Here is a 23,223-nt window from a genome sequence, read left to right on the forward strand (position 1 = left end):
TAGTTAGTAATACATAATCATCAATAGAATACTGTGTGGAAGGATGTCGGTCTCTAGTAGACCTTCTAAGTGGAATATCTAGTGGAGCCTTTGCTATTGGTGACTGCTCATGAACATCATCATCCATCTCAACCTGTGTGGGAATTTCAACATCACCAATGTCATGTTGGTCATCATGTGCTTCATCTTCAACCTGTTGTGGACCCGCATTTTTCACGTTTGCTCCCACTCAATTGGCAAGACTCGCTTTTATTTGGTGAAAAATTAATTTTTGGAGAAGTTGGAGTTGCCGCTTATTTTATTTTATTTTAAAGGGAAAATAAAACAAGAAAGAAAAACCCTAAAGAAGTGACTCCATAATTTTTGGAAAAGCGTGTATAGACCCTCAATTTTGTCCCTTTAGCACATGTCTTTAAAATTCGTTTTCAATGCTCCACAATAGTTCCTTGGTGGCCTGTGGCTACTCATACCACTTACCTTTTTCTGAGTCACCTCGGAGATTTTGGTTAAGGGATTATTTGATCCCTTATTGTGACCCTTGGCAGCCCTAACTTAGACTTAGGCTTTTCTTGTTTTTTTTTTAGGACAGCTTTTAGACACACTTGGCCCATTTGGACATTTTTAGCGTGACTTGTATGACTTGCATGGTTACATGGCTTTTGAGCTCGGCTTTTGTTTATTGGTTTATTTTTATTTTATTTTATTTTTTATTTTATTTTATTTTTTTAGTTTTAGTTTTATGATTATCATTCACTTTTTATTGGTTATCTTCCTCTTTATGTTATTTTCCTTAACTTATTTATTATTTATTTTTATTTATTTATTTATTTATTTATTTTTACCGTTTCCTAATTTATTTACTTGCTTATCCGTTCATTCAATTATTTAACTTCAAAATTTTCATGTTTTTGCAAGGAAACTTACTATTGGAGTTTAAGGAAGATGGGACTCTCTTTGGAAGGTTTTGGAGAGGAATTTGAAATTGGGAAGATTGCTTTTGAATTGGAAGATTTAAAAAAGGATAAGGAGAAAAGAAGAGAGAAAATAGGAGAATTTTCCTTTTTGGAAACAAATTTAGGTCTTGAGGGGTGATATATATAGGTGAGAAAAGGAAAAGAATAGGGGGTGGAAGCACGCATTGGAGGATTGGGAGAAATTAAAAGGGATTTTTTTTAGAGAACACGCAAGAGAGAATTTTCGGAGCAAAGGGTCGTGATATTCTTTTTGAAATAGAGAGGAACAGAGGATTTTCTAGGAGGAGCTACTTTAACGCATCAAAGACGGATTTTTTCCATAACACAGGTTAGTTTTTTGAAAGAGTTTTCATTTTTTTTATTAGATATTTTTTTTCTTTTTTTTTAATTCCAATTTAATTTAGTATTAATTTATTTGTTAGTTTGGGTTGAATGAATTTGTGTGTTTTAATTTTGATTCATTATATTAGAAAAAAAGAACGATTTGATCCCTATTTAATTTTGATTGATTGCATCAGATTGAAAACATTTGAGTTTTATTTATTCATTTATTCATGCATTTGCTACTCTTTTAATTACTTGTATTCCATTTATTTATTTATTGATAAAGTTGATCCCATATTTGAAAGTTCATATTTTTAGTATTCTTTGATTTAATGTGATTCATTTTAATTAGTTTAGATACTTTTATAATTTTAGTTCGTTAATAAAATTGATTCTATATTAAAAGTTCATGTCTTTAGTTTACTTTTGATTTAGTTTAATTCATCTATTTAGTTCAAATACATTTATAGTTTTAGTTCATTGATAAAATTGATTTTATGTTTGAAAGTTTGTGTTTTTAGGTTGCTTTAATTTAATTGGATTCATTATAGTTAGTTTAGATATTTTTTATAGTTTAGTTCATTAATAAAATTGTTCCCATGTTTGAAAGTTTCAGTTTTTTTTTTTAGTTTGCTTTGATTTAATAATTTGTATTCATTATTTTAGGTGTTTTTATAGTTTTAGTTTATTAATAAAATTGATCCCATGTTTGGAAGTTCATATTTTTAGTATTCTTTGATTTAATGTGATTCATTTTAATTAGTTTAGATACTTTTATAATTTTAGTTCGTTAATAAAATTGATTCTATATTAAAAGTTCATGTCTTTAGTTTACTTTTGATTTAGTTTAATTCATCTATTTAGTTCAAATACATTTATAGTTTTAGTTCATTGATAAAATTGATTTTATGTTTGAAAGTTTGCGTTTTTAGGTTGCTTTAATTTAATTTGATTTATTATAGTTAGTTTAGATATTTTTTATAGTTTAGTTCATTAATAGAATTGTTCCCATGTTTGAAAGTTTCAGTTTTTTTTTAGTTTGCTTTGATTTAATAATTTGTATTCATTATTTTAGGTGTTTTTATAGTTTTAGTTTATTAATAAAATTGATCCCATGTTTGGAAGTTCATATTTTTAGTATTCTTTGATTTAATGTGATTCATTTTAATTAGTTTAGATACTTTTATAGTTTTAGTTCATTAATAAAATTGATTCTATATTAAAAGTTCATGTCTTTAGTTTACTTTTGATTTAGTTTAATTCATCTATTTAGTTCAAATACATTTATAGTTTTAGTTCATTGATAAAATTGATTTTATGTTTGAAATTTTGCGTTTTTAGGTTACTTTAATTTAATTTGATTTATTATAGTTAGTTTAGATATTTTTTATAGTTTAGTTCATTAATAAAATTGATCCCATGTTTGAAAGTTTCAATTTTTTTTTTTAGTTTGCTTTGATTTAATAATTTATATTCATTATTTTAGGTGTTTTTATAGTTTTAGTTTATTAATAAAATTGATTTCATGTTTGGAAGTTCATATTTTTAGTATTCTTTGATTTAATTTGGTTCCTTTTATTTAGTTTATATGTTTTTATAGTTTTATTTCTTTATTGATAAAATTGATTCTTTATTTAAAAGTTCATGTTTTTAGTGTACTTTGATTTAATTTAATTCATCTATTTAGTTTAGACACTTTTATAATTTTTGGTTCATCAATAAAATTAATTCTATGCTTGAAAGTACATATCTTTAGTTTGCTTTGATTTAGTTTGACTCATTATAATTAACTTAAGCACTTTTATAATTGTAGTTCATTAGAAAAATTAATTCTATGTTTGAAAGTTCACGTTTTTAGTTTAATTTAGTCAAACTTGTTTTAATTAGTTTAGGTACTTCTATAATTTTAGTTCCTTACCTGAATTGATCTTTTTTTAGTTTTTGATTCAAAATCATTAATGTTATATCCTAATCACCCTCATCTTAACTTATTGCTTTTAAAATCCTAGCGGTTAATTCATGAATTGATACTCTGTTAGTTTGTCTAATTTAGAATGCCTTGCCCGTTGCTTTAGTGATCCTTCATTTAATTTGATTTTCTCTTTTTGAGGCTTTTGGAAACTCATGAAGATTTGCCACTATTCTCACCTTCAATTTTCTTGGTTGTCAAAAATTCTACTTTGTGATATTGTTCTCTTTTGTTTTGCTTGGTATTTTGATTCATACACTTTATTGCTTTCAAATTAATTTCTTTATTTTTTTTAAATATAACACTATTCTCAAAATCTCATTTTCTTTAAAAATCCATTTCAAAAATTCATTTAGAGTTCTTAGAATCAAAATCTCATTTTTTTTAAAAAAAATAATGTGCAACCTTGTTTTGATCGATTCACATCTTTCAAATAAAATTACGGTTTTGAATGAAACACGAATCAAAGCTTGTGGTCCCAAATAAATGGGATAGTTCTAAGCTAAATTCGTGTATATCGATTGGGGAATTGGTGAAACCCCTACATAAGAAAATCTTTTCAAAATTTATTTTTGTTGCCACATTTGACACTTGTTGAAATCACGTCTATCTATTTTTTAGGAATTATATACAAGATGTATGTGATAATTGATGATTCTGTATACTTTGATCACTTTTGCTATGCTAATTAGATAACGAGCATGCTAGGATTTCTATATTTTATTATTTGTTATCTAACCCCTTACAACTTGAGGAAGCACGTTACAAATTATCTATGCTATCCAGGTATGTCCTCTATCACTTACTTTCTAAATTATGTGAATATGCTCGTCATTGTGAAATAATGCTTATGTCTAATAATGCTTGAGTGTTCTGCTATATACGTTTCATTGTTTGATTATTTCTAATAAAATACATGCTGGATGATATATTGTTTAAATTAACTATCGATGTTTTATGATAGCGCTTGAGAAGCTGTCCAGGTACGCATCCTAACCTTTCTTTATTATGATTTGATCTTGTTTGGCATGCTATTTTTTTTGGAACCACCTAGCCTACTTAAGTATCCATAATTAACCGATTAATTGCCACGTTTCCCTCAACTTAGTCAGTAGAGACCTTTTTAGGGCTTAGAGGGGTGCTACCTCCTAGAGGTACGTTCCCAATAAGTAACCTGATCCCCGGACCAAGACTCGGGTTTTTCAAAGACATGCCTTTTTTCCAAAAATTATGGAGTCACATTTTAGGGTTTTTCTTTCTTGTTTTATTTTCCCTTTAAAATAAAAATAAAATAAGTGGCGACTCCAATTTCTCTAAAAATTAATTTTTCACAAATAAAAAACGAGTCTCGCCGATCGAGTGGGAACGCACGTGAAAAATGCGGGTCCACAGCGTGTCTTTGAAAAACCCGAGTCTAGGTCTAGGGATTAGGTTACTTATTGGGAAGGTACCTCTAGGAGGTAACACCCCTCTAAGCCCTAAAAAGGTCTCTACTAACTAAGTTGAGGGAAATATGGAGATTAACCGGTTAATCATGGATACTTAAGTAGGCTAGGTGATTTCGAAAAATAGCATGCTTAACAAGAAAACCAATCATGATCGTGAAGAAGATTTAGGGTACGTACCTAGACTGCTTCTTAAGCGCTATCACAAGACATCAAAGGTTAGTTTGAAAATAGAGATGGCTCTTGATAACATACACATTCATAGAATTTTAGAGTTTGAGGGTAAGAAGAGCGTACCTGGATAGCAAGCTAATACTCCTCTATGGGAAACAAGTTTGCTTAGTAACAAGTGCAAAATAATCTCAATACCACAAAGAGAAAGCACAATCAATCAAATATCAAGCAAACAATATTGATAAGAATATCATGAATGTCAGGCCCCCACCAAAGCCCTAGTTGATTTTGCATAAGTTGATCCTACGAATTCCATTGTTTTGGAATCATGGAGTTTGTTCATGCTTGCTTAAAAAAAATCAAGAAAATCATTTGAAAACAGTGAAAATGCATACCAGAGGGAAAATTGGCAGCAACGGGTTTGTTAAAATCTGGATCTTACTGCTTATGGAAGGAATGAGGACGATTCTTTAAAGTAAGAATTATTTGGATGAAAACGATTTTGAGAACACAAGTTAAAATACGTAAAAATACGATGATAACAAGAGAGTGCAAAAGGAAGAAGGTAATGTGCACCAGAATGGCCGTGTGTAGACCCTCAATTTTGTCCTCCTAGCACATGTCCTATTAGATACTTGTTCGATACTTTACAGTAGTTCCTCGGTGGCCCATAGCTACTCACGTTACTTACCTTTCTTGAGCCACCTCGGAGACTCTGGTTAAGGGATCGTCTAACCCCTTTATTGTGACCCTTGGCAGTTTTGATTTAGACTTAAGCTTTCCATTCCTTTTTAGGATAGTTCTTAGGCATGTTTAGGTCACTGAGGTAATATCCCAATCACTTTAAGACACCTAGTTCATTAGACACCCACGTAAGCACACTTGGTCCACTTCGTTCGCCCTAGCGCACTAGGACACACCCTAGGTCACCTTTAGATGTTCCTGCATGGTTTGCACAGTTGCATGACTCGTATTTTTGGTGGTTACATGGCTCGTATGGCTTGCATGTGGTTGATTTTTATTTTTTTGTTTTAATTATTTTTTATTTTTTATTTTTAGGTGCGTGATTTAAATTTCTTTTGATTTTCAATTTCATGATATTTATTGATTTTAATCTTTATTTTATTTTTACTTTATTTTTATATCTATTTTTATCTTTATTTTATTTCTTGCATGAGGAAACGGTTGCCATCTATTTGGAGGGAAGATCACCAAAATTTTAGGAAAAGGAAGAGATTGCTGCCCATAGAAGAATATATGGAAACTTCCATACAAAAAAGGATTTTTAGAGAGATGCAATCTCCATAGACAGACAGATACATGGAAAGAAATGCGAGATTTTATGATTTTCTAATAGGAGGCACAAATAGCAAAGGGATTCGATACCGAGATCTGGCACTAAAAGAAGGGCATGCATTGCATAAAAATGAAAGAGAAAAAGGGGATTTTGGGAGGAGGCCAGCAAATTGGGAGGATTCGGGGATTGTCAAGGGCAGAGAGAGAGGTGGTGAAGGTAAGAGGAAGGAAGCACGGAAAAGACCAGTGGGAAAAATCTGAGAATACAAAAACCAATGGAGATTTTCTCACCGAAAGAAAGTGTTTCCAAGTATGTTTGCTGTAGACCCTTTCTTGATTTCGATTATCCTTTTGATGTATGAATTTTCGTTGGATTTTGAGTCTCGTTTGGATGCTAGGGGGTAGAATGACGGAGGTCATATGTTTGTCTACATTGGTACTTGATTGCTTCTATAGATGTTGTTGATTTGTCTTTTTGGAGTTCTTTAATTTTGATTTAGGGGTGAAAGGTTCTATTTTTTTAATTTCCTGTGCATTACATGAGAACTATGGCTATACTTGTTTGTTGGAATCTGCTTGTACCTCTCTCACCATTCCAAGCCCATTGACAAAGCAATGGAATGTGGCTTGGCTTGGTTATTCTTTTTTTTGTTTTTATTTTTATTTTTTCTTATCTCTACTCTGTTTTCTGGAGCTCTTTCTTTTTGTATTTGTTTCTTCTTTTTCTTTTCTTTTTCTAGTTTCTTTTTTTTTTTGGGTACCCTATCTCCGTTAGGCAGCAATTTCTGGAACTCTTGGAATAGGAAGAATTCTGTCCCACCGACATTCCACCTTCTCCAGATATCTCACATCCGGGATTCTGTCTGACCAACGTTCCACCTTCTCCGGATATATCACATCCGGAATTCTGTCCGGCCCAACGTTCCACCTTCTCCAGATATCTCACATCCGGAATGTTCGGCCAACGTTCCACCTTCTCCAGATATCTCACATCCGGAATGTCCGGCCAACGTTCCACCTTCTCCGGATATCTCACATCCGGAATTCTGTCCCACCGACATTCCACCTTCTCCTGATATATCACATCCGGAATTCTGTCCGGCCCAACGTTCCACCTTCTCCGGATATCTCACATCCGGAATTCTGTCCCGCCGACATTCCACCTTCTCCGGATATCTCACATCTGGAATTCTGTCCCGCTGACATTCCACCTTCTCCGGATATCTCACATCCAGAATGTCCAGCCAACGTTCCACCCTCTCCGGATATCTCACATCAGGAATTCTGTCCGGCCGATGTTCCACCTTCTCCTCTATTTGCTTCTTTGATTGGGAACTTATTGTTTTTAAATTGAATTTTTTGAATCATTTTTCAACTAAATATTCTCAGTATTAAAAAATCCATCTTTAATAATCCCTTGCTGCCATTTTTCCTCTCAACATGCACTTTCACTACTTTCTTTGACTTTCAACCATTTTCTTGATCTTCTTGATTTTTCACAAGCATGAATAACTTTCATGATTCCAAATAATGGAATTCATAGAATCAACTCATGCGAAATTGATTAGGGCTTTAGAGAGGGCCCGGCATTCATGATATCTTCTTCGATAGTGTTTGTCCAACATTTGATTAATTGTGCTTTCTCTTTGAGATATGTGAGATTATTATGCACCTATCATTAAGCAATCTTTTTTTTCCATAGAGGCGTTTTAGCTTGCTATCCAGGTACGCTCCTTCACACCTATTTTTGAGAATTCTATAAACACATATGTTACTGATGACTATATTCATACATGATGCGATTCTTGGGTGTTTTGATATATGCTTGATTTGCTTGGATAAAACACTTTGTGTGATATATCATCTAAACTAAGCATTGATGTTTTATAATAGCGCTCAAGAAGCGGTTCAGGTATGCACCCTAACTCTCCTTTATTGTGTTCTTATCTTGTTTAGCATACAATTTTTTTGAAATCACCCTAGCTCACTTAAGTATCCATGATTAACCATTTAATTGCCACGTTTCCCTCAACTTAGTCAGTAGAGACCTTTTAGGGCTTAGAGGGGTGCTACCTCTTAGAGGTACCTTCCCAATAAGTAACCTAATCCCCGGACCTAGATTCAGGTTTCCCAAAGACATGCTTTTTTCCAAAACTATGGAGTCACTTTTTAGGGTTTTTCTTTCTTATTTTATTTTCCCTTTAAAATAAAAATAAATAGGTGGTGACTCCAACTTTTCTAAAATTAATTTTTCACAAATAAAAAGCGAGTCTCGCCGATCGAGTGGGGACGCACGTGAAAAATGCGGGTCCACATCGTGCCAGAGTGGGGCTTAGGGGTCCAGTTGTGATTGCGTTGCTGGTGGTTGTAGGTGTTGTCGTTATTCTCTCTAAATTTTCCCTTTCTACTCTCTTGCACGTATTCAAATACCTTACATCGCTGCATTTTTGGGCCTTTTCTGATTACTTGAAATCCCATACGTTCGGACTTACTTCCAAGAGCTTTGACATTAATTCCTCGTATGAATCTCTGAAATATGCTGAGAAATTTATTCTTTTTGGACTGCCATTTTTGATAGCTGAAGAACTAAAGGCTGAAGAATCATATCCAATTGGATTCAGCTTGAGAGGATGACCATAGGTCGTGGTCGAAAATGAAGTTGATTTCCTTTTCCTCGGACCTTTCTGTATGTCCATGTTCATCTGTTAGCAGCATGACTTCCTCCTCAGGCTTATGGTGCAGGGAATTACCTAAGTCCTTTACATGCAAATCAGAATTCTCCAGTTGCAATTTTATATTAGAATTCTTTAACTTCCCTACTTTATTCTCTGAATCAAGTTCGGACATCATCATCTATTCCAATTTTTGGAGATTAATTTCAGATCCAAAGGTAGAGCTTTCTATCCCTCTTGTAATTGAGAGTGCAAATTCTGCAGATTATGCGATTCTCCCAGCATCTGCTTCTGGTTTTTCTCAAGCTCCTGGACAAGGGCTTCATAGTAGTACTCCATCTGGTCCATTTTTCTTGCAAGGCTTTCCCGTTCAGCTTTAGACTCATCCAACCCTCTCTTTGAAGTTTAAAGGATTTGTCTTTTATTGCATTGGTAGCATCTAGAGAATCAGGTACAATAGAAACCAGGCCAGATACACTAAGTAATGAAGAAAATCTTTAGGTTGATATAATACAGCATCAAATCCAGTTCCTGACACAACTTGTTGTCTTTCTCTCATCTCCTTTATGTTTGCAATTTCTTATGGTAAAGCATTGAACATAGAAATTGCTTGTCCAGTTCTTTGTTTGAGGTCCTTAGTTTGAAACTCTCGTCTTGTCCTCCATATTTAAAAGTCCCTTTAGCCATCTCAGCTGTGAGTCTTCAAATCTATGATCCTAATCTGTCCGGATAATTTCCCTCATAGCAAATTCGGGAATTGACTTAGAATTTCTAAGATGTTCGAGGTCCTCCTTAAGTTTTGAACACTCTAATTTCAGTACAGAAACCTCTTCTGCAAGAACTTCTCCTGAAGCAATCTCAGCAACAAGTTGTTTAGCGAACTTTTGCGTTTCAACGTCTATTTCATCAACATGGCTTTGTAGAGAGCTTACCTCCAGCTTAAGCTCAATAATAGAAGACTTCGCAATTTCCGAGCTTCTTCTAAGCCTATTCTTCTCTTCATAAGCAATTGCCAAGTCATTATCCGCAGAATGATCTGGACTCCATCCATGGACCCAATCATTGCTTCCTTATGCCAAAAACCTCTGATCTGATGGGTCCCCTTTCTCCGCCTGAGGGCTTTGAGTGTAGGAAAATCCATTTAAATCACTAGAGATCATGATCTTAAGGCTATCGATTTCATGTGTACTGGAGGTATCATGTTGTTCAGCACATAAACTTTCTGATGTATTCAATGAGCCATCAAATCCAATAGCTGGGTCTGAATATTCATCATTTAATCCTCCATCTTCTTCAAGTGAAGGAAGCTCCGTTGATTCTGGTTTGGATCTAACCCTTGTACTGATTCTATCCATGTGTTCATTGACGGTTTCTTCGGATGATAATGTCTCTCCTCCATTAGATCCATCACGCCTATTTTGTCCAGTGTTCATCTGCAACCCTCTCTCTCTCAGTTTCCTCTGCTGCTCAAACTCTCTGAACCCGTTTTTAGAAGTTAACAGCTGCACAATAACATGTAATGCAGTTCTAGAATTGCATCCATGAAGAGGCAGTGAAACAGTATAAGGCTTTAGCGCTCACATCAGCTTTCATACGTCAACAGAGGTATGGCATAATCAAGTCACGTAGGACTATTGCACACCTGTAAATGGTGGATACTTGTAATGGAGAAGCATTGGCATAGCCACCAATAGATATAGGAACTGCAAACTCTGCTTCAAATACATGCAACACTCCCAACTTCCCAGGGAAGATAAAATCGAACAAAGACCACAGCTCAGCCAGCTTGTTCTGAATTGACGCACCGGTTGTTATTATACGATGAACAGTCTGTAGCTGTTTATGGAGTATGGAAACTTCAGCATTTGAATTCCGAATTCGGTGTTCTTCATTTAAAATTGCATAACCCCGTTTGATATCAAGTAGCTTTCCAGCCTGGATGGTCTTGCCAAGTCCTATCTCATCTCCAATAATTCCACCTACTTGTTGGCAATGCAGTTCCCACAACCACTGAACCTCCACCTTTTGATAATAAAAAGTTTGCTGAATATGCTTTCAGGTATTCTCGGACCACCTTCAATTGTTACATAAGGGGGTTCATATCATCTGTATCTTCAATATCTTTTTGGTCTACTTCTTCATTACTGGAGGTCACTAAGTTGTCACTTGTATCTCCATCACGATCTGCCTCCTCAAGTTCTAGGATCGAAGCACCTGCAGAATTATTCTGAGCTATGTCTATGCTGGAAGATGGACAAGACTGCCTCTTAACTTCACCTCAAATAACTGGAATTTCTGAACCCTTACGATTTGGATGGCAAGGTGGTTCGAACCAATTTCTAATCAGACTGCACAGTCTTCGAATCACAGTTTTTGTTTTAAGAAGTGAAATAGATTAACCAAGAGATGCAAGGCTTTGATCCAGCTTTAGTACAGAATTACTAGAACCAGCTAATGTTGAACTACTAACTATACATTCTGATTCAAATAGAATCCTTTCTATCAAATGAGTTTATTCCGTCGCCTACCTTAATCCTTTTTAATTTTGAACATGAGAGAAGAAGAGCGTTATAACTTCTATTTCAATTTTCCCATTTCTAATAGCATTTGCCTCAGCTTTTGGAGAAGAGCTTCATCATCTGACCTAGCCGTTTGCAATGCTTCCAAGAAATTCTTGCAGCCTGCATCATCTTGATCTGTAGACCCTCAATTTTGTCCCTTTAACACATGTCCTTAAGTTCATTTTCAGTGCTCCACAGTAGTTCTTTGGTGGCCCAGTACTACTCACCACTTACCTTTTTCTGAGTCACCTTGGAGATTTTGGTTAAGGGATTATTTGATCCCTTATTGTGACCTTTGATAGCTCTAACTTAGACTTAGACTTTTCTTGTTTTTTTAGGATAGCTCTTAGATACACTTGGCCCATTAGGCACCACCCTAGGCCCACTTAGTCTCATCATAGGCCCGTTTAGGCACACTTGGCCTATTCGGACATTTTTAGCGTGACTTGTATGACTTGTGTGGTTGCATAGCTTGTGGGGCCCATTTTTGTATTTATTTGTTTATTTATTTATTTATTTATTTATTTATTTATTTTTTGTTCTTTATTTTTTTTACCGTTTCCTAATTTATTTACTTACTTATCTATTCATTCAATTATTTAACTTCAAAAAATTTCATGTTTTTGCAAGGAAAATTACCATTGGAGTTTAAGGAAGGTGGGACTCTCCTTGGAAGGTTTTGGAGGGGAATTTGAATTGGAAGATTTAAAAAAAAAAAAAAAAAAAAGGAAAAAGGAAGAAGAGAAGAAAGGAAATAGGAGAATTTTCCTTTTTAAGAACAGATTTAGGCCTTTGGGGGGTGGTATATATATGTGAGAAAAGGAAAAAAAGAGGGGGCAGCACGTATTGGGGTCTAGAGAGGGAGGAGGAGGAAGAAAGAACAAGCAAAAAAAAGAGGATTTTTATCTGGGAATTGTCTTCAGAAGGAAGAGGGAAGATAGCCAGAAGCCGAGCCATTGCAACCAAAGCTGTCCAGGTATGCACCTCGTTGCTTTTGGAATTCTTACCTATATTTGATTTTCTTTCCGTGTGTCCGATTCCTGAATATTTATTTGTTTTGTTGATTTTTGTGTGGACGAAAGGGGCCACAATTTGCTTTGTTGAGATTGATTATTTGCCTGTTTGCCTTGTTTTGATTTTGGATGTCATTGATGTCTTCGGAAGCATATAACTCCATGCCTGTTCCCACTAACTTGAGCCTATCTAAAAATCATGAGATGTGGCTTTATCGGCTTCCTTCTATTTTTTATCATTTTGATTTTATGACGCCTATTGGTTCTCTCCTCGTTTTCTCTGTTTTGGATCATTCCTCCAAGTTTCCTGGTGATTGTCTATAAGCATTCCATATGAGCCGATTCTTTTGGGAAGATAAAAATAGAGAGGTCTCTGTGTTCCATCTAACAGAAATCGTTTCAGAAGCGCCTTTTATAATAACTAGAAATCGATACTGAAATTGAAGCATCGTGGTGGAGTAGAGTGGGAAAATCAGAGCCAAAGACACCCCCCTTCATTTTAATCTCAGGGTTTCTTGTGGGAAAAGGAGGAACAAGAGTAGCAGAAAAAAAAGAAGAAATCTACGGAGCATTTTGAAAGATCAGCCAAATTGAATCCGCAGAAAGGGAACACTTTTAGATATTTGGGACATTATTATGCAAGGATATCCATTAATACCCAGAGAGCTTTCAAGTGTTACTGGAGATCGATCACCCTTAATCCCAATGATTCCGATTCTGGGCAAGCAAATGCTGAAACTCCCATGCCTACTCCGTTTGTGTTGTTCTCTGGATGTCTACTCATCTAATGTTCTGGCTCTGTTTGTGGTTCTGTCACCGATTCTTGATGTAAAGGGATCAATCTCCTGAAGCATTTGCCTCCAACAAAGATCTGGTTTGTTTTCTTTTAATCTTTTAGGGTTTTGATATCTTTGAGCATCAGAAAAGTGTGCTGAGCATATAAAAATATTTGGGGCGTTTGGGTCAGTGTGTGCTGCCAAGTTATTATTTGTGCTTTGCATGGTGGTGATTTTTTTTTCATGACATAGATGTTAGGTTTTTATCTCGTTTCGCCATGAATGGTCTGGTTCAAATTTGCTGATTGAAAGCCCAACAACCCTTTAGCTGAGTTTGTATGAATTTTTAGATTACAATGATTGAAGGCCACGTTTCGTTCACTGCATTAAGCTTTGCAATTTCACTTCACTGAGCCCATTAGGGTTAATGATGGAGCTCTGTACACTTCTGTTGGTGTCCCTACTGTTTGTATCGGCAATGGGACAGCTTCCATCACAGGACATTGTGGCACTGCTCGAATTTAAGAAGGGAATCCAGCATGATCCAACTGGTTATGTGCTTAATTCATTGGAATGAGGAGTCTATAGATTTCAATGGGTGTCCTTCCCTTTGGAATGGCATTGTTGATAATGGTGTCAATGTTGCTCGGGTGTTTCTTGATCACCAAGGTCTTTCTACTGATGTTGATTTGAGTGTATCTTTGAATTTCACAATATTGGTGAAACCACATTGAGAAAAGGCCTCATCCAGAATTGTTGATAGGAGGCAATAGCCTATGTATTACTGTCCACACTTCATTGATCCCTTCTTTGGGTGCCTAAGGGCAGAACTCTTACCAGTTCCTGTTCTTCCTCCAGATCTACTGCAAAGAGGTTCTGTGAAGAGTTTTGATCTCATATGCACAAAAATAAAATGGAAAGCCCTACAACTTCACGCAGTCTGTTGGGAGGATGAAGATTCTGACCTAGCGCTCATAATAGCAAAATACTTTGATGGCAGAGTTCAAAACAGAATCTGGATGCATGTCGTTTAATCAGAACTTGATTAGTATGTTTGTGGATGAGGGTCATGCTTCGGAGAAAACTACTGATCAGAGTTAGACAACAAATGACAATCCTTTACCAACATTTTTTTTTGAGGATGTTTCCATTGTAATCAGATTGGCGGGGTAGGGATCTTAAAAGGTTAGATGAATTCCCAGGAGTAAAGGACACTGAATTTGGAACCCGAATGCTGGAATTACCATGATTTGTAAACAGTTACAGATTGTTCATCATGTAATAGTGACTAGTGCGCTAATTCAGGATAAGCTGGCTGAGCTGTGGTCTTTGTTCGATTTTATCTTCTCTAGGAATTTAGGAGTGTTGCATATATTTGAAGCGGAATTTACAGTTCCTATATCTGTTGGTGGCTATGCCAATACTTCTCCATTCCGAGTATCCATTGCCTATAGGTGTGCAGTAGTCTTACGTGAAAACTGATGTGAATCCTCAGCTTCAAAACAAGACTGAACATGTCCTATTTTGCAGCCACTTACCTTGATTTGAGGTGTTGAAGTGTCCTCAATTCAAGCACTTCAAGCATAATGTTCTCAACTATTCACTACTAGCGGAATGCTAAATGAAATCACTGCAATTGAGAGGAAACAGAACATTCTGATCTCTTTTCTTCTTTTTTTTAGTATTGAAGTGTTGTTGGAAGATTCACTCATTTGGATCACAAACATCCAACTCTTGAAATCTTCAAGGTGGATCAAAGAAGAAGAATGCTGGAAAACATGGATTTATAATTTCTAGAGACTCGTTTCGGTGGGCTGATCATTTCAGGACTTTTAGGAATTCATATGAAGATTTGGCCAGAGATGATTATTATCTTTTGACAGAAGGACTCAGAGATGAGGGTGAGAAAAAGGTTGTTCTGACTGTTTTAGAGAAACATCTCCGGGTTAAACTTGTCAAAGATAACTTCTACTATCAGAAACTTGGTGCAAGGAACAATGTTTTCAGTTCAAGCAAACACGCATGAGCTTCTGAAAGTCTTGGGGATATTATCTAGACAAGATTATGTGGGGGTTGTACTTTCTTGTTGAGCTCTGCTACAGAGTGCATGAGCCCATCCTTCTCGTTGGCGAAACTGATGGTGGGGAGACTACAATTTGTCACTTACGCAGACCAAATTGTAAAGCCATTACTGCTGTAGAAGGTCAGTACCAGATCAGAGTCCACACTGTACGTCAAATTCAATATGGTGAAGAGATCACCTTTGATTATAACTCAGTCACAAAGAGTAAAAAAGAGTATGAGGTATCTGTTTGTTTGTGTGGCAGCCAAGTTTGTCGAATGAGCTATTTGAATCTAACAGGTGAAGGAGCATTTCAAAAGGTATTGAAAGGGTGTCATGGAATTCTGGATCCATATCAATTGATGTCTGAGGCTTGTGAATTAAATATAGTATCTGAGGAAGTCTACATAGACTTAAGAAGAACTGGAAGAGAAAGAGTTAAGTGTTGATGCCTCCTTTTCAGAAACAACATTTGGGTCATTTGGACATTTCATATGGATTAATGCACATATACTCTTTGGTGTTTCTCATTGTGGGCAGTCATGGAATACCTCCTTGGGGATATATTCATTCAAGTGAACATGGATTATAAAAATTTCAAAGTGAGTGTAATGACAAGTAATGTGAGGCACCTCCATGATCAGCAAAAGCTAGAAACTTTTAGGAATTTAAAGGATTCAGTTGTTTGTTATGGAAAATATTCTCATGGGGACACAGAAATTGAGAAGCAAGAACATGAATCTGATCTTGAAATTAACAGTTACAAAGCTGTAAGTTTGATCGAAATGGAAATCAAATGCCTAAATTATGATTGCCTCTTTCAGTGATTTATCATTACAGATGCAAACAATTCAAAGTAACTCTGTTCTGTAGTTTTCACTTCAAGAACCGTTCAACACATGGCTTTAAGATGGTGAAGGGAGCATCTTCTAGAGAAGGCACTGATGACAATTGCTTGTACTGTCCAGCTTCACATGACTTTTTAAAAGAGGAGGAAAGGCTTTGTTCCTGACCCAGGTTCTTCTAGCTTAATGAAGCCTGAGATCCACAACGAATCTCAAATTCCAAATGCCTCAACGACCAGTCCTGTAGTGCCTTCAAATTCTAATGATTGTCTCACACAATCAGAAGAGCAAGTTCCAGTCCCTGGCATTACTATGTTTGCTACTGATTTGCAGCTTTGTATGGAGGAAAACACAGTTACCAGAACAATACTTAGAATAGCCTTTCCAGTTCTGACAACAGTGTACGGTCAACTCCTGAGTCAGCATGATCAATTTATGATGGCTTATATGAGGCAATTGATTCCTACTCAAAGGCGCATCAAAACTTAAGCTGAAAATGAGAGGCAAGGCTCATGGTGTTAGCAATTTTAAGGTGCTCGAATTTCAAATTTGGGTGCTCAGTGGAGTGCACTTGGTACTTAAAGGGTAAATTTAAACACTCATCTTAAAAATGAATCTGGATCAGATGTGGTACCTATGATTGTCCTCTGAACTAATGAGAGATTAGATGAGGCAGCTGAATCTAAAAAAAAAAAGTTGGTATTTCTAGAGGAGCACACCCCGTCTCTTTGCAGTCTAGAACAAGTGATTTCAGAAAATCTCCAACAGTTCCGCCAGTTTACAGAAAACTCCAATATCTGATCTGAACGTTGATGAAACACATATTGCTTCTGTGAAGCTCTCAAGAGAAAATTCAGTATGAAATACTTCAAATGTCAAGCTCTACAGATAATCAAATCTTACCAGTTTTTGGATGGCATTGAGGGCGGAATCCTTGGACACAGTGCTGGTCAGGATTCGGCTAATGATGTTTCATATAATAAACAACAGGGGAATGGTTTAGACAGAAGCAAGTTCCTTCTTAAGAGTTCCTATCTGAAATTGTTCCAGTTGGTCAATCACATGCTACTGTTCCATGCTCAGATACAGATGACAGCAGTCAGTTTTTTCCGCAAGATGTGTCAATTTGTAACAAAGGTGCAAACTCGGCAGAAGTTGACTGAAGCGATGAAAATAAACTAGGATCTGACAAATCAGCTGATTGAATCAGAGAAGGCTGTGGATGCATTTGACATATTTTCTGAGAATTTGAGCCATCCAGACTAGGGTATTTGTGTTTCAACTCTGAGAATTTTGTGTCACTATGAAACTCTGAATGGTGAAACAAATTTTCAGCCAGTGGAGAAGAAAATGCAAACTGAAGTTTCTCCTACTTCTTACGCAGAAATACAGCGCAATAATGATCTTCACATCCTCTTCTCCATTAAAGATACACTTCTTTCAATTTCTATCAGTAGGAAAGTCAGTCTATCCATCTCTAAAACACAAAGGGACCTCTCTACTGCTAGGATTTGTGAATATGTACCAGTTCTTTTGAATGGGATTATTGGCATTATCCATAACCAATTTAGTTATTTATAGGATCTATTGCAAGCAAGGGAATTCATTGATAATTTGCTCCCCTTTTTTATAAAAAAAAAAAAAGCTCAGAATTCTGATGCATGTGTGGAAGCTTTGCAAGTTACTCGAGATATTATACAAGTTTCAGGGAGTGAAATTTCTCCAAAAAGATTTCGAATGCTGTTTCTTCTCTTCTAATTTCCACTACGACTGGATATGCGTTTGGCTATTTGTGATCTTCTTGGTGTCCTTGTCGAAACCGACCATTCGATACTCTGTGGTAAATCTTATAAGTGAATTGAAAGCGACCCCTGTTATGGAAATGGGTGGCCTAGATTATGACATCATAGTTTATGCTCATGAAAAGATTAGCATTGGAGTTCTTTAATAATAACTCAGAGAATCAGGCACTGGTCATTTTGTCGCGTTGTATATATGATATGTCATCCAATGAACTGACCTTAAGGCATAATGCATATAGGTTATTAGTCTCTTCTACTGAATTCTCCGTCCAAATTCCTAAACTTGAAGTGAAGAGTGACCATGAAACGCCTGAAGCAACGATAACATTCATAGCTGATGGTTGGTGGATTTAAGCATATATTCAGCGCATGATAAACAAATTCCTTTTGAAGCATATGGCAGACGTAATGGGCAAGGAAAATTTTGTTCAGAAGGAATGGGTTGATTTACTGAGAGAAATGGTGCTGAAGCTTCCAGAGGTGTTAAATCTTCACTCATTCAGGATCCTGTATTGTCTGAATGTGTTAATAAAATTGGACCAATGGAAGATGCTGTGAAGGCTCTATTTGCCTATGGGCTCCATCTAACTAGTCAGTATAGGTTTTCAGAATGAAGATGACGATGAGGAAAATGATGAGAATGGACATGATAATGAGGACCCGTCAAGTCAGAAGAAGCCTCGTGTTGTTTGGTCTGTAGAGCTGCATCGCAAATTTGTTGCAGCTGTTAATCAGTTGGGCGTTGACAGGGCTGTACCTAAAAAGATATTAGATTTGATGAATGTTGAGAAGCTTACAAGAGAAAATGTAGCAAGCCATCTCCAGACATATAGGCTTTACCTAAAAAGGATCAGCTGTGTGGCAAATCAGCAAGCTAATATGGTTGCAGCCTTGGGCAGTACGGATTCTACCTATTTGCATTCACTTAATGGCCTTGGAAATTTCTACAATTTGTCTGGATCTGGGCAGTTGCCAAACTCTACTTTCAGATCCTTCCCACCTAGTGGAATGCTCGGTAGATTGAACACTCCTTCTGGTATGGGTATGCACTGCCTTTCTTCTTCGGAGATGGTTCAACTGGGACATTTGCAAAACTCAAGCGATCCTATTAACAGTGGGGGTAAATTCCAGCCGGTGTAACTACCTGGAAACCAAAACGGTATTATACTTCAAGGGATGCCAATGTCCTTAGAACTTGAGAAATTGCAACATAATAAAGGTATCATCCGTGTTGGAGAGCTCTCTACTACTATTGGGGATTCAACTGTTTTCCCTGCTTCAAGTGGCTTCCCAGATACAAAAATGACTTCCAGTAGGTCATCCAGCTGTCTTCGTGTTGCTGCAAACAGTCCCTTAATGTTACAAGGACACTCCCAAGAGAACCAAAGAAGAGGAGGGTTGAGAAATCAAAATTCTGCTACATTGTTAAACGCAGAGCTTCCTTCTTCATTTCCAGATCATGGTAGATGTAATGACAACTGGTCAACTGCTGTTCAGCCATCTGCGATCCAATCAAGTTCTTTTCCATTAAGTGACTGCTTTAAACAGGCTACTTTGCGTCCTAGTAACTTGAGAGACAATATCTCTTCAGTGACCCTGCAAAGTGGGACTAATCTACGTGATGTTTCTTGTGTCACTTCAATGCCTCTTCCACTGCCAGATTCAAGAACATATTTAGAATGTCAAGCAATGACTATCAGTAGTAATTCTGTAAAAATGATGAATTATTCCCCAAAAGTGTGGGATGACCATAAACACAAGCTCTCTCACCATTCAAGTCTCGGATGCAGCTCAGCAAACTCTTTGACCCCTGCTCCTGGAGTAATGGGTACATTTGACCAGGGTTTGGACCTGAAAAACACAATATCTGACAGAAATACGGATTTCAATTTGATGGGGGAGTCAAATTTTGTCAATCCCTTGCCCATGCAGCAGAATGCAGTTGAGGAATCAGCTTCAGATACGGCATTGCAGTTGAAGCAAGGTTGCACCTTGGGGCAAAGAAAACCACAAAACAGCTATGCTTCTAATAATGTTGGTTCCTTGGAAGATCCAGTGAGTGCAATGATGAAACAGGAGTTTTATAGGCTTCGCTCTAGCTTTAGAGCTAAGAAGGGGCATGCGCCATTGCTTGAGGATTTCAGAGAGTTTGACAGGAGTAGGCTAGACGAACGAAGGAAAATGACTCTCAGCCAGATTTTATCTTCTGAAGCAAGGGAAAGGTTTGCTCGGATTGCTTTGGTGAAGCCTAAGAAAACAAGAGAAGATTGAAGAAAATACTTTAGCCGATACCTAAAGAATGTGGAAAAAGGAATTTATACGTCTTCAGTTACAATGCTGAAGATCAGAAGCTGGAGAATGAGCAACGACATAAGAAATCCAATTATGGAATTAAGACCTTGCCACACATCATATTCCTCCTAATGTTTCTCCTTCTTTTTTTGTGATCTTATGCATCTCAAAGCCAGATTTCAAAACCTCTTTCTATCAAAAATGAATTTGGTTTTCTCCAAGGTTCCTTAGAAGCTTTTAGGTACAAAATCCAGATTTTAACATGCAATTTGCTGCCACTTTATTTCGGGTATGCACTTTTACTGTTTTCCTTGATTTTTAACTATTTTCGTGATTTTCTCGATTTTCAACAAGCATGAATAAATTTTATGATTCCAAACAATGGAATTCATGGAATCAACTCATGCGAAATTAATTAGGGCTTTGGTGGGGGCCCGACATTCATAACGCTCACTTCAATACTGTTTGATTGATATGATGATTTTTTTTATTCTTCTTGATGAAGTACTTGAATTCACTTTATATTTATTGTTGAGATATCCTTGTTTCCCATAGAGATGTGGATGCTTGCTAACCAGGTACGCTCCTTCTCATCTTTTTTTGAGAATTCTATGGACATGTATGCTATTGGTGACTACATCCATGCACGATGTGATTCTTGGGTGTTTAAATATATATTAGATTTGCCCGGATAAGACATATGTTGTGTGCTACATTTCTACACTAACTTTTATGTTTTATGATAGCGCTTGAAGAGCGGTTCAGGTACGCACCCTAACTCTCCTTATTTGCAATTTGATTGTGTTTGGCATGCCACACTCTAAAATCACCTAGCCTATTTAGGTATCTATAATTAACTGATTAATTGCCACACTTCCCTTAATTTTGTTAGTAGAGACCTTTATAGGGCTTAGAGGGGTGCTACCTCCTAGAGGTACCTTCCCAATAAGTAACCTGATCCCCGGACCAAGACTCGGGTTTTTCAAAGACATGCCTTTTTTCCAAAAATTATGGAGTCACATTTTAGGGTTTTTCTTTCTTGTTTTATTTTCCCTTTAAAATAAAAATAAAATAAGTGGCGACTCCAATTTTTCTAAAAATTAATTTTTCACAAATAAAAAGCGAGTCTCGCCGATCGAGTGGTGACGCACGTGAAAAATGCGGGTCCACATGATCGCTTGGTTCGCTTTCCACATTGTAAAAAATGACCTTCAATAAATTTAGAAGGTGCTCCAGATGAGCCATATTCCTCAAATAAAACGGTTGTTTCAAGAGGATCAACAGCAAAGCAATTGAAGTTAGAGAGAAAAACTCAATTTTTCTTCACTGTCCAAATTTCATCAAAGGTTCGATCCCGCTTCATCTGTAGGCCGATCAACCTAAAATTTGGAGAAGAGGTTTTTGACTCATTGATCTTCAATTTGAACGGTGCAGATCAGATTTCGAGTTCTGGACGTTGCCTTTTAGTCCGAGAACAGAGCCTCTGTTTTGGTGAGTTTTTTATCCGGACAGTTTTGATCATGAGCTCCGATGAAGGTTAATCTGTGGTTCGATTGAGCTAATTTTTTGTGAGCACGTTTATAACTCATTGATCTTCATTTTGAACGGTGAAGATTGGATTTCGAGTTAGGAACAGTTATATTTCAGTCCGAGAACAGTGACTGTGTTTGATGAGATTTCTCCATTGTCTTTATGCAAAATTGTTGAAATTGCCAAGATTAATTTGTCTTGAGATATGGTTGATGTATACCTCTAGTTTTATCTAGAGAAAATTGTGTAACCCATTGATTATATTAGTGGAGTTTTTAAGTGGTCTAAGGGTCTCGTGGTTTTTAATTCTCATATTGGAGAAGGTTTTCCACAATAAAAATTGTTGGTATTCATATACTTGTTGATTGGGCGAATTCTTGTTACTCTATTTGATTGATTCCTATTAGGTTTTCACAAGAGGGGATAAAATTTGGTTGTGTATTGTTTGTGTTTATCCCATCAAAGTGGTATAAAAGCATTGGTTCAAGATAATTTGTGCCTTGTGTAGAACAATGGAAAGCAATACAAGTAGAATGATTAATTTGAATGACTCCAATTATCATGTTTGGAAAGGAAAGATGGAAGACTTATTATATGTGAAGGATTATTATTTTCCTATGTTTGCTTTTGAAAAGCCAAAAAATAAAACTGATGTAGAATGGAATTTACTTCATCGGCAGGTTTGTGGTTATATTATACAGTGGGTAGATGATAATGTTCTCAATCATGTTAGTGAAGAGAAACATGCACGGAGTCTATGGAACAAGCACGAATAGTTATATGCTCGAAAGACTGGTAACAATAAATTATTTCCGATCAAGAAGATGATTAGCTTGAAGTATCAAGATGGAAATCCTATGATAGATTGCTTGAATACATTCCAAGGTATTATTAATCAGTTGGCTAGAATGAATATCAAGTTTGAGGAAGAGATGCAAAGGTTGTGGCTTCTTGGTATATTGTCGGACTCGTGGGAGACGTTTAGAACTCCTTTGTCCAACTTAGCCCCAGATGGTACTATGAATATGGATTTGGTTAAGAGTTGTGTTCTGAATAAAGAGATGAGAAGAAAGTCATAGGATTCTTTTTCACAATCAGATGTCCTAGTTACTAAAAAGAGGGGAAGGAGTAAGAGTAGAGGTCTGAAGAACAGAGATAGAAGCAAAAGCAAGACTAACAAGTTTGCCAATGTTGAGTGTCATTATTGCCATTTGAAAGGGCATATAAGGAAGTATTGTCGCCAATTGAAGAGAGATATGAAACAAGGGAAAGTGAAAGACAAGAAGAATGACAATGGTGGTGAAGATGATCATTCAAGAAATATTTGGGTGTATACCTTGAAAACAAAAGACCAAGTGTTAGAGGTGTTTAAGCAGTTTCTTGCTCTTGTTGAGAAACAATCTGGTGAAAAATTGAAATGCATCCGAACTGATGATGGGGGTGAGTATTATGGTCCTTTTGATGAGTATTGTAGACAACATGGTATTC

General features: G+C 36.3%; 1 protein-coding gene across 1 annotated transcript; it reads left to right on the forward strand.

The window, feature by feature from the left end:
* Positions 1–19,095: 19,095 nt before the first annotated feature.
* LOC117921785 lies at positions 19,096–20,184 on the forward strand. Its single transcript, XM_034839744.1, has one exon. The coding sequence runs from the start codon at positions 19,096–19,098 to the stop codon at positions 20,182–20,184; it is 1,089 nt and encodes a 362-aa protein (XP_034695635.1).
* Positions 20,185–23,223: the final 3,039 nt, after the last annotated feature.

Source organism: Vitis riparia, chromosome 9, assembly GCF_004353265.1.
Source record: "Vitis riparia cultivar Riparia Gloire de Montpellier isolate 1030 chromosome 9, EGFV_Vit.rip_1.0, whole genome shotgun sequence".
NCBI classification, from domain to species: Eukaryota; Viridiplantae; Streptophyta; class Magnoliopsida; order Vitales; family Vitaceae; genus Vitis; species Vitis riparia.

Bases quoted from the DNA above. Each gene is read 5' to 3' on its own strand.
- LOC117921785 (XM_034839744.1), top strand. From the start codon at position 19,096: ATGTCCTTAGAACTTGAGAAATTGCAACATAATAAAGGTATCATCCGT.